The sequence below is a fragment of the Maniola hyperantus genome, chromosome 18 (genome assembly GCF_902806685.2).
Source record: "Maniola hyperantus chromosome 18, iAphHyp1.2, whole genome shotgun sequence".
NCBI lineage: Eukaryota > Metazoa > Arthropoda > Insecta > Lepidoptera > Nymphalidae > Maniola > Maniola hyperantus.
In genome coordinates, this window is record NC_048553.1 from 1,680,330 (window position 1) to 1,693,267 (window position 12,938).

Genomic DNA, 12,938 nt, shown 5'->3' on the forward strand with positions numbered 1-12,938 from the left:
GAAGATTTGTATGGCAAATAGATCTGAGGCTCCTGGGAGCGAAGGGTTTGAAAGACTTATGCTGTATTTACTCACTAAAGTTATTTATTAGTATACACATATTACAATCAACGTTATACGTATGTTTTTTTAAATCGTATACATAATTCCGGCGCAAAATAAATTTTGAACACGGCGCAAATGTTCATCGAATAATCAATTCGAATCGATACATTTAAAGTATCGATTCGGTATCGCACCCGTCACACCCCTTCACTGTATCGTGTGATAATTTTTCGTTTGAAATTTAGAATGAACCAAATCAATGTTCAAATTGTACAGTGCTAAGAGGTTGGCCAATTGCAAAAACGAAGATTTGATCTAAGGGACACTTAAACTAACGGCCTTCGTAGGGTTTCCGAGGAATCTCAGAAGCCCTAAGAGGACCGTGCGGCTTAGAATAATAACGCATAGAATGACATTTAGACTTCACTTAAAAGAACTAAAAACATGCAGTTCTTTTACGCAGAGAACATTGGAAAAAGTATTTTTTAAGCATTTAAAAATTTACAAAAAGTTCTTCACAACTTTTCAACAGTACTAAAATAATGCTATCTTTTTCACAATGTTTTTTGCTCAGTTTAGTTTGTTTGTGTATAACCGAATTACTACCAAAGCTTAGCCCTCAATCGCTATAACATTCAGACAGTAACTAAGTCTGATTCATAATTTGAAACATCAAACTTTTTTTGTATGTGAAGAATCATTTGATGTCAAAAAAAGCATTTCAGGCGTAGTTACGATTTCAATGTCAAAGAAATTAAGAACCTACCAACCAAGAAACCAAGCCATTACGGTTTGCCAATAAAACATTATTGGCAAACCATAATGTCTTGGTTTCTGATTATGAGTAACTACACATGCGAGCTACAAAACCGACTCAGATTGTGCAATTAAATCTCTATCACAATTTTCTTTTTGTTTATAAAAACAAAAACAACTGAATTTTAGTTTTAAATATAAAATATTTTCATATCTTTTTTTTGCCATCGATAAATATGGCTGTATCTGAATCTGAGTCGATTTATTCGCTCGCGAGTGTAGTTAAGGTCAAGTATGCGTTATTATTCTAGCCGAGCGGTGTAACCGCGTGTGTACAAGTAAGCTAGGGGAGGCGGGACTTTAAACTAAAATGCGAGCACCCCCGTAAAGACTTCGTTTTTGCAATGGCCAGACTAAGAGCAGGGGTGCACGAGATAACTCGTGGTCGAATTGGGTGCTAGCTGGGGATCGCGCCTCTGAATCAGGTGTGTTTTGCTATAGGGGGTACTCACGACGTCGGGGGTTGACGCGCCGTCGTGGCTGCTGTCGGGCGCGGATCGGGGCTCGCCGTTCGTGTCGGGCGGCCGCGCCGACTCCCGCTCGTCGATCACCAGGTCTATGGGCATCTTGCCCTTCAGACAGCTGATGTAGCGGTGGCAGAAGTTATCGCACAGCTCGTGCACCTGCGGACAAGCAAACCTCCTGTTAGCTTCTGTGATCCTGTAGGGCGATTGTCTAAAACCTGAATCAATCATTATTACAATCTTAATTGTTCTGATTGGCTGAATTTGTGCGATTCTTCTTGCAACAATGCATTGTGGCCAATAGTGAGCGAGCATTAACCAATCAGAGATGATTGCGATCGTGACATTGTAGCTGTCAAACAACCGCGGTAGGGCCACTGGTACTTACATCCTACCTTGTGGCGGTCTCCACATGTATAAACTAGATGTCGCCACAAGGTCTTCAACGTCTTGCCATAGATTTTCCATCGCGCTAACAAAGTTTTCTCTAGAGTTTCGAACTAGCTACCCAGCTAGCCCGAAACTAGCCCCGGGGACCGGACGTAGAGACTTCCACACGCCTTGGTCTTGTGCCGCCTGAATCCAGCGGTAATGTGCGGCTAGCTTTAATTAAGTTCAAAACCTGTCACCGATAAAAAATATCCATTATCCTCGTTAGACCGTCTCATCACTTACCATTAGGCGAGACGGTCGCCGAGAACGTACCCGCTATCAATATAAAAAAAGAATAAATTAATCAAGTCAGATACATCGAGCGTTATTATTTATTTACCTAATTATCATAATGTTATGTAAAGAAATGTTAAACTATGTCAATATACGTCGATGTAAATATGCGATTGTGTCATTAATTAATCGATAAATCAAATGTAATCAATGCCGTTTGATTGGTTACGAATTTGTTATTCAAAGTAATTCCACACCACGATTGGAGACAACGTCAAATATTTGTGACAGGTTTTTAATTTTCTAGGGTCTGCGTAGACCTGTATACAGGGTGTTACCAGAACGCTAGCAGAAAGTTAGCGTTATTGTTATACTACCTAAACACAATCCCTTATCAATAACCATTTGCCTACGTTTTGTATTTTTAGTGATATTTAGTAATTTTTAAACCCGCAATGTATAGCGTGCAAGACTTGGGTCAACGCCCCCTGCGCCACGGCATTGTCTCCGAGTGGCCTACTTACGCAACTTTCGTTGACTTCTAGCGTCAGTCAAATGTTTTATTTGCAATATATCGTGAACTTTTACAAAATATTTTTTCGCGTTTTTTAGGGTTCTGTACCTCAAAAGGAAAAACGGAACCCTTATAGGATCACTTTGTTGTCTGTCTGTCTGTCAAGAAACCTAGAGGGTACTTCCCGTTGACCTAGAATCATGAAATTTGGCTGCGCCAATATTCAAACAAGAACAAAGGGGACACTTGACGGCAACGTTAGTTCCGATTTTCGCCACGCGCCAAGATAGCCTTGTCGCAGTGTAAATAGAGTTACATAATTTTTACTACCAATAAGTATGTATAAACTATTAAGTAGGTATAAGGCAAAGATCTTGAAGTCAATAAACCCATTTATTATTGCATAACACATAGGTACATAAAATATGAACAATTACGTAAGTAAATAGCTATCATTTAAATATTTACAGTTTACTTCCCGTGTCAGTGACATTCTGCATTACATTTAAGTTATAAGCACAGGCAATAACTCAAAAGTTTAGGAACAACAACAGCTTGACCTTTGCCCTAATGACATTAAAAAAAGACAAAAAGTAATACAAAGAAACAATACAAAGGGAATACATTTCGACACACGAAGACCAACTGACGCGTTTTTACGCGCCTGTAAAAACTCCAACTTAAATAGGGTTGGTACGTATCCTATTTTAAGGGCTTTAGGTATATCTATCGATGTAATCCATACTAATATTATAAATGCGAAAGTGTGTCAGTCAGTCTGTCTCTCTGTCTGTCTGCTAGCTTTTCACGGCTCAACGGTTTAACCGATTTTGATGAAATTTGGTACAGAGTTAGCTTACATCCCGGGGAGGGACAAACGCTACTTCTAATCCCGGAAAATCAATGAGTTCCCACAGGATTTTTAAAAACCTAACTCCACGCGGACGAAGTCGCGGGAATCAGCTAGTAAATAATAAAATTAACTAGGTAAGTGCTAATTATATATCTCTCGGTAGGAAAGGCATTCCGAAACAGTGGTAGATGCATCAAAAGTACTTGTAAAAGTTTAATTGAATAAAAATATTTTTATTTTATTTATTTATTTAAATGCGAAAGTGTGTGTATCTGTCTGTTTACTAGCTTTTCACGGCCCATCGGTGTAACCAATTTAGACGAAATTTGGTAAACAGATAGCTTGCATCCCGGGAATGGGCATAGACTACTTTAGTACCGGAAAATTAAAGAGATTCCGGGGGATTTTTGAAATACCTTAGTGTACATGGACAAAGTTGATCATTTATCATACTCATATAATATATTGTATAAAAGGAAAAGCTGACTGACTGACTGATCTATCAATACACATCTGAAACTATTGGACGGATCGGGCTAAAATTCGGCATGCAGATAGCTAAGTATTATCACAGAATATATATGGTATTATGACGTAGACATCCACTATGAAAGGGTTTTTGAAAATTCAACCTCTAAGGGGTAAAATAGGGGTTTGGAATTTGTATAGTCCACGTATGGATACTATATCACTTCAAATTTGTTTCTAATCAAAAATTGGCAACCCTAAACCAAGCCTAAAAACGACAAAACTCTTATTAAGAAAGGTAAATAGGATTTTTTCCTTACGCCCAATAAAATACGACCCCCGTAGGGTGCGTATTAATTTTTACGTCGGGCCTTATAAATTTTCATAGCCATAATTAACTTAGAAATTAACATAAGGCCATAAAACAGCTAACGAAATTTTTAGATAGCGTTTACACAGTGAAAATCATAAAATTAAAATGGCGGCAGGTGAAGGTTCGCGCATAGACAAAGGTGAGCTATAGACGTAGATAGAATAATAGGTAGATGTACCTAAGTAGGTACTGTGTAACCGTGTATGAGATAACGATAGCACGACGTAACGATGAATAACACGACAAAATTATTACCATTGTTTAGTAGTCAATATTTGTATTAACCGATCAACAATATTTGTATAAAACGTTTTTTATGTGAAAACAAGTAAATAACTCATGAGAAATACAATTACGCCACGAATTCTCAAAGTTTGTTTTGCAACTTCTTGTATGTATTCTTGAAAAATACAGTTACACGATAGGGGGCAAAAAATAGGTTAGCTGCGTCTCTGTTTATCACATTAGTAACTTTATCTGTGCTCTCGTTTTAGTGCGAATGAGAAAGCAAACGTTCCTGCATCTAACTTTATTACTCTATCTACGGCTGTGGGACAGGCACAAAGAAATTGTATGTACTACTATGTAGTGGCATGATTGGCAATTTTAAATGTGTCCGAGGCAAAAAGCCTCTTTGGGTCACTGGGCTAGGCGAAATCAATTAGGTTAGGAAAAAAGTCAAGTCAAATAATTTATTCAATAGGTCGATTTCGTAAAACCTGCATCAATCATTATTACAATCTCAATTGGGTATTTGACTCCAATTATTTTATTATTTTATGATAAACTAGGATAAAAATAATGACGTAAACTGAAAAAACTAATTAAGTCGATCAAATAACAAAAAAGTTATAAGCATTTAAATATTTCTGATTAGACAAAGATAGCGATGTAGCATTTTGACGTCACACCTTGTGGCACTATATGGCACTAGCCATATTGTAGCTTCGTGCGGTTTCACACAAATTTTCGTTATGCGAGAAAGGGATAGAAGACCCTCTCACTCCAAAATTAAAATGCCTGTAACTTTGTAAATCTTTGTTGGATTTTAATATTATTTTCAGCGTTCGTTATTATTTTCATCCTAGTTTATAATAAAGTTATAATATTGAGCAAATTCAAAAGTAGGAAAAAAACCTAAATTGGCTGAATTTGTGCTGAATTTGCATTACAATGATGTAATGGTGATAACTAATTACGTAAACTTAAAACTGAAGCTACGAGGGTCAAGATCTCACGACTAAAAGTAAAATATGTACTTAGGAAAAGTGAAGAAAAGGCCTTGTTTTTTTTCATAAAATGTACAGAAGAAAAATTAACAAAGATACTGCACGATCACAATTTTGATAACATAGAGGAATGAGGGTAATACAATATCGCACATGACATGTAGGTACTGTTTACTCGTTATCATATACAAATATCAGCCAATTGGACCGATAGTATTTCATTTTTCGAAAAAGTAATGTCTATCTACTTTTCTTCTTTAGTCTGTGGGCTTGCGTTCGAATTACGAAAAAATCTAACAAAAAAAACAGGACTCAAAACATCTTAGCGGATTTGAAAATAGAACGTATCGCCGGAAGCGGAAACGACGCTACCCGCCGTTGACAGCTAATTATGTCTTTTGGGATCGGATGGTAATTACTAATTCCTGATCGACAAGTTTTTCTCAAATCATAAGTGTATCTCCCCATATACCTAGTTCTGTCATTGACCTGTCAACCTACGTATTTATTGACAGTAGCGTGTTCACGAAACTGTCAAGAATTTAATGTCATACGGGCTTCTTGTTCACATACCTATCTGTCACATGCAGCGCTACAGCTAATAGATAAAGTGTGTTTGTTTGTTGATTTGTCCTTCAAAAACGCTGCAACAAAGCAACGGCGTGATTTTTTGTATGGATGAAGTAAAAGACCTGGCGAGTGGCATAGGCAATATTTTACTCCCAAAAATCAAAGAGTTCCCACGGGATTTCGAAAAACCTAAATCCACACGGATGAAGTCGCGGGCAGCAGCTAGTCGAAATATAAAAGAAGATAAGTTTACTGACTAACTGACTGACTGAGTGATCTATCAATGCACAGTTCAAATTACTGGACGGGTCGGGCTGAAATTTGGCCTGCAGATAGCTATTGCCTATTAATATGACGTACCTAGGTATCCGCTATGAAAGGATTTATGAAAATTGAACCCCTAAGAGGGAGAGAAATAGGAAATAGGGGTATGAAATGTATGCAGTCCACGCGAACGAAGTCGCAAACATAAGCTAGTAGGTAAACAATAAATTGAAAATAGAATCGGAAAATGATTACAAATCATACAAGATTGATATCGATAACCGGATTGGTAATTAATCGGTAGTCAGTACTTACGTACGTAGGTACTATGAGGATTGAATGACTCTAATCTGTCAAATAATAAAATACAGACGAGCAATAAATTTAGACAGATATTATAGGACACACATGCTCGTAAGTAGACAGATATTTGACACACCAAAGGAGTCAAATGTTGTCATTAAACAATCTATAACATGTCTATAACAAACAAGATTTCAATGTATATTTTAGATTTCACTTTTTTAAAGCATGTGTTTCGTCTAGCAGGTGATTGTTGTGGTTTGTTTAGTACCAATTTGAATTTTACAACTGTTGAAATCCATATTTATGACCACAAAATGTTGAATGGTGCGTGTTAGCGGTCGTGAGCATAGACTGTCAACTGTTTCCGCTAAAACTTGATAATGTAACGATGCGTTCAGAAATCAGAAAATATAATCTGAACACAGATAGCGCGTTACACTTATTTCTATGGTAACGGTTAAAAGGTTTTCATTTTGTTCATAATTATTTTGAATTATGTACTTGTTACGGCTCTGGATTCTAGCCATTTAATTAGTAGGTAGAGATACGTAACTATTTACTAGAAACGCAGTAGGTAGCACTTTAAAATCAAATTTTATTAAAAAATCTATAGGTACCTAATCATGAGAGACAATCTAAGGTTGAAGTTTTGACGATAAAATAAATAAAAACCTATATATGGCAATGAAATAAATTTCAAATAATCCGTCGTTTGTGACCGATGTGATGTCCAATCTATTCTTAACCTGGAGAAAGCGACGAAGATGACATCGTAACTCTTCCAATATCCAAATTTGGGATTGCTGTCCCATTAATTCCTAAACGTTACTACCGCTCCTGAGTTTTACGGAAATATAACCTTTAATATGAACTAATATAGGTGATACAATCGCATGAATATGATCACCCGATACGATTATTTAAGTAAACTGTTGATGTCTTTAATGAGATATTACGGCATTCCGGGCCCCGACTCGGAGCCCCGATTATCGTTACGAACATCAAACTCTTTCCAGAAATTTAAATTTGGAACCGGGATTGAGATATGGTGTGTTTCTGAACGAATTCTTACTTTTTTAATTTGAAACGTGATATATAATGGCAGTTCGTTGACGTTCCGTTTCGTCTTTTTGATAATTCTTCTTCGAATTCGAAGTTTGAAAATTTAAAATAGAAACTTTTTTGTTTACGAAGCTCACATGACCTGCCAGTTACAATTTGTGAAGCTTTAAATAAGTAGGTAGGTATACTAGTTTTTTTAACCGCGATTCGGATGCCATTACAAATCCTATTCGAATTCCGAATTCAAAATAGATTTTTTTTTGTTTCGCAAACCACTTGACCTGCCAGTTGCAATTTACAAATTTAAATTATTCTTTTTTTGTATCGGGTGGGTGCCATTATACAGGTATTTTTAAAGCATTTTTAAAGAGGACTCCTCCAAGAGGAGTGCCAAGAGCGTGGGATGTACAAAACCAGCTCGCAATGTGTGCCACGGTCGCTTCGCGATTAAAAGGTTTTTTTTTCAGTAATACCACAGAATAAATAATAGTCTGTAATACGCCACTTCCCGCGCTAATGCTCTGTGGGTGTGACTAGGACGTGTGTATATTAGAACGTAGGTGTTACTGACATACCTACCTACTAAAAATGGTATACATTTTTGTATGTTTGTTAAGAATTTAACAAATCAATCATCGGGTGTATTTACCAAAAACCAAAACCTTTAAAATGAACTCAAACATGTTAGAGACCTAAAAAAAGTATATCCATCCTTGTGTATAAAAAAGGTGTTTCTGTAAACTGGTCTTTTAAACTAAGAAAGAGAGACGCTTTTCATATTTTCATAAAATACATTATCTATCTAGGTCTGACTAGTGATCAAGGCCTCAAAAGTGCTAAAACCCAGAGCCGTTATGCCAATTAAAAAATAGCACCAATGACATTTGCCAAAATTTAATTTTAACGGTCAATTAGCTAACGGCGCGATCGAGTTTTCTCGCAAACAAGTACCTACAACCCTTTTTTATTTAAACAAGAAAAAAATTCATTTAAACTAGACAAACATCCATTTCTCATACTTTTCAGTACTTATGTAGTAGGTATTATGTATAGCAATGTAGGTATATCCTGCTAGTTTACATTTTATTTACATAACTACATATAAAATGACCGAAGCATAGAGGCAGATGCAAAAACCGCCCGACATTCTGATCGGGGCCCATCGAATACCTTTTTATCCTTTTGTACCTTTTATTTCTTTTTAATTTAAAAACCTGAATCGGCATTTAAATGAGCCCCGATAGGTTCGCACCTCACTTCACTATGATAAATATTTTCTGTGCGTTCCGATTTTTATTGTTATTTGTTTTAAATAGATAACGTCTTTTAAATGGATATTTTTACTGTACAATATTAGGTAGGTATATTTGGATCTTTGCCTGTAATTTTGAATTGAGAACCACATCCTTTTTGGAAGTCGGTTAAAAACAACAGGTATGGATTTATAGCTTAATTTTATTCTCATTCCATTTTTGAACATGACTCTCTAATACAGTTCTCCGTAACCTAGAACGGCTCGTCCAGGAAAATATGATGTGATTAATAAAAGCATAGACAAGAAACATACAGAAATAATACATGTTTTAACAACATTCGCTTATTTTTTTTACGATGACGCATTACATCTATAAAGTTTTTAATGAATGAAACCACAGATTGTAAGTGGAAATAATGTCGCACTACGCGTTAATGCCGGTGCGTTGTTATGTTATAAAAGTGGGTCGTAAACCCGAGGGTCCCAGGTTCGGAGCCCGTAAACTAACAAATCTGACCTACATCGTAAATCACTTAGCCACGCTGTTACAGATAACGTTTATGTTACGAACAAAATATGAAATAAAAGTTCGGTTCGTTAACGATTATTGCATTCCTTTGAATAGGTAAGTTTACATGTCTAAAAACCTGTGCTACTTTTTTTTCGCTGATGATTTTTCAAGTTTTTAATTGGCAATCTGCATTCCAAAACTTGTTTCAAAAATGGAACTTGTAATTAGGTTTTAAACCAGCTACAAAAAAAGAAGTTTATGTGTAGGAATGTATGTATGGCCGTAATTATCTCAAAAACTAATGAACCGATTTTGATATTATTTTTCACTATCATAATTCATATATTTTTAGGAACGTTTTAGTGTATAACACACCTCGGTGTTATTCTTATGAACGAAGTAATACCCATAGATGTACATACATTCAGTCACCAATATTTTAATTTCTCCGAGGTTTCTGAATCGATTTGAGAAATTTTTTTTAAAGCTTGGTTACATTTTAGAAGGATTGGGGTGGGGACTTCACTTTGTATTTTTACTCGTTTATAAATAAAAATAAGTTAACTTAAATTGTTTTATTTTATTTAGTAGGCTCTTAGTATGTGATAATTATTTGAAGAAATTCCTATTCTTGTAAGGAAAATGTCAAAAATATAGTATCTCTACATTAATGTAGGGGCAGCTTTAATAATTATTTTTGGGTCGTCTTCAAAATAAAAAAGGAATAAATCTAATAAAGGCGGTATTACCGCAGGAATCTGGACGTCCACAGACCACATAACGTAATTAGGGTACAGTCAGTCGCGACTACATAAAAAATCCTGCCAGTGGGGACCAATCACAGCGATCGCGCGACGTAAAAAGACCCAATTCGAATTTCGAACCCGATGTGACCGCCAGCGGCCATGTTTAAAATATTAAAAGCATAAATCAAAAACGTTATTGGATATTTTAATGTAGAAATAATTTCGGCGTTCGTTAAATTGGTGTATCCTGCATGTTAAGCGAGTTCTTTCTATGTACATTATTAGGTAGGATAATCGATGAAGATACACCGAACACCCATGTCCAACAATAATCGACGAGTCGATGCTCTATTAGTCATCACGGGTAACATTGTAAACGGTTCAACCGTTGAACTGAATCGCTGACTCAGGTCTCTACCTATTATCATTCACGAGATACTGGTTACAGACAGACAGACGGACGAACGGACGAACGAAAGGAAAAGGTGACTGACTGATCTATCAAAGCAAAGCTCAAACTACTGGACGGATCGTGCTGAAAGGCATACAGATAGAGATTATGACTTTGATATCCACTAAGAAAGGATTTATGGAAATTCAATCCCTAAGGGCTTAAAATAAGGGTTTGAAAGTGTAGGCCACGCGGAGGAAGTCGCGTGCATAAAGTAGTATACTATAGATCCTATTGTGCTCGATATGTGAGTTTTTTATGAAACTTTTAATTATTATTTAAGCTTCGAAAAAACATCACCTGTGAACGTTGCGTAGTGGAGCGGAAACGGATCCAGCTAACGGCATCGTTCCTTTTTTGTCTATGCTTTTATTTCGACAAAAACCATAGACAAGATAGAAGCCGACATGTATGGGATATGAGCATCAAAAAAACTGTTTTGAAAGACACAGGTTTGTATTAACTATGATTGTAGGTACCAAGACATCATTTACTTATGTAGAGTACCTACATGGAATATAGGTTTTTAAATTCTGATACCAGTTAGCCCTTGACTGCAATGTCACCTGGTGATAGATGGAAGCGGGCTAACTTGAAAGGGTTTCTAATGTAGTTTCATATATGTACTTAGTTGAAATACGAATCTTATATCTACGAATGTATAAGCTTTGTCTATCTAGAGTTAGTACATCTGTATCGTACCTACTTATATGTTATTTATCGAATCAATCTCATCCTGTTCCATTTTTAAAAACAATAAATACATAATAACATCCCGCGGTCATACTAAAGGAGTCATTGCGTCTTAAAGTTCCTTGACTCAGGCCCGCGGCTCCCGCTCGATATTTTGAATTTGGAATGTTTTGTTTTTTTATTCGTATTCGTTTTTAAATGGCCTTTATCTCGCCCTCCAGCCAGCGATTCGTAGACGTATCGCATTTCGGGTTATCTCGTTACAGGCAGCTTTTGTTCTTTGCGTTTTACCTATGCATTCTTTTTTCGAAAATTTTCTGGTTACAGAACGGGCTTCGTAACAAATCTAATACAGAGGTACGTAGTATAAGTCCCGCAAATTGCTATTGCGCTGGAACCATGTATCATTAACATCGAAATGACGTCATTTTGACGTCAGCCGAAATAAAAATATATACCATCAGCTCGAAACTTATGTCCAGTGCTGACGTCATTAAAATGGCGACCACGCGCATTAGAAATTTGCGGGACTTATACAAGTGTAAATTAATAGGTGATTTAAGTCACACCTGACAGGTCAAGTTTACCACAACATTGCATTGTAATCGGTATCGAGTCCTAAGACAAATGTAAGTAAATATTAATTGGATGAGTGCTACACCGCCACCGGCTGAAAAAACAGCTGAAAATCCTCACAGAGATTTTTTTTTAATTTATAGACTAGCGCTTGGCTGCAATCAGACCTGGTCGCAAGTGATGATGTAGCCTAAGATGGTGCACACTTGCCTATTCAGTCTTGAAGGTACGCATATTATAATTGGAGGATTATAATAGTGCGTTGAGAAAGGACTCACAATATTATATTTTGCTCTATATTGTATCAACTGTCTTGTACTTTTGACACTGCTTTTGATAAGTCCTTGGGAAGTCCTTTCTCAAATTTTACGCATTTTACACACGTTAAAATTAATATAATAATAACCCTCTGTTTTCATCGGTAGTTAAAAGCAGTTATTTGTATGCTATCTGTATATATTACAGATAGCAATATTGTATAATCAAACCGCGTGTTTATCACCAAACTCGGATACTACAGCTATCTTCGTCTTGTCTGTCTGTCCTCAGGTTTTTACCATAAATTCGGTGTCGGTCAGGTGTCCACGCCGTGAATGGGCGCGCTCGCATTTCGTGTGTTTTTTGCCCTTATCGCCCATTTCGGCGACCCGTTGGAGACCAGTCCGGTTCTTGTCGTCTCTCGTCATTATACACTCGGCGTGTAACGGGAACGCGGAGAACTCCGCGGTTTTTGTCGGTGACCAAATCGCGCGTCGACGATTATGCGATGATCGCTTAGAAATTTCCAACATGATAATTTTGCTTGAGAGCCGCTATAGCCTAGTGGTTGCGATGTCTGTCTCCTACTCGAGAGGTCAGGGGTTCGATCCTGAGCATGCACCTCTGAGTAAAGACCTGTCAAACAAACTAGGATTCTACAGCGTCTTGTCTTTCTGCCGTAATTTTTTTGCCATAATTTGGTGTCCGTGGTGTCTGTCAGATATTCGCTCCGTGAATGGGCGCGCTCGCATTTCGTGTCTTTTTGCCCTTATCGCCCATTTCGGCGACCCATTGGAGACCAGTCCGGTTCTTGTCGT

General features: G+C 36.9%; 1 protein-coding gene across 1 annotated transcript in view; it reads right to left on the bottom strand.

Moving 5' to 3' along the window:
* The window catches only part of hth (Meis homeobox homothorax), a 527,706-nt gene that overhangs the window by 404,278 nt on the left and 110,490 nt on the right, over positions 1 to 12,938 (bottom strand). Inside the window, exon 6 of the mRNA XM_034978385.2 lies at positions 1,314 to 1,484. Within this exon, the coding sequence (XP_034834276.1) occupies positions 1,314 to 1,484 (171 nt within the window). The remainder of the gene's footprint in view (positions 1 to 1,313; positions 1,485 to 12,938) is intronic.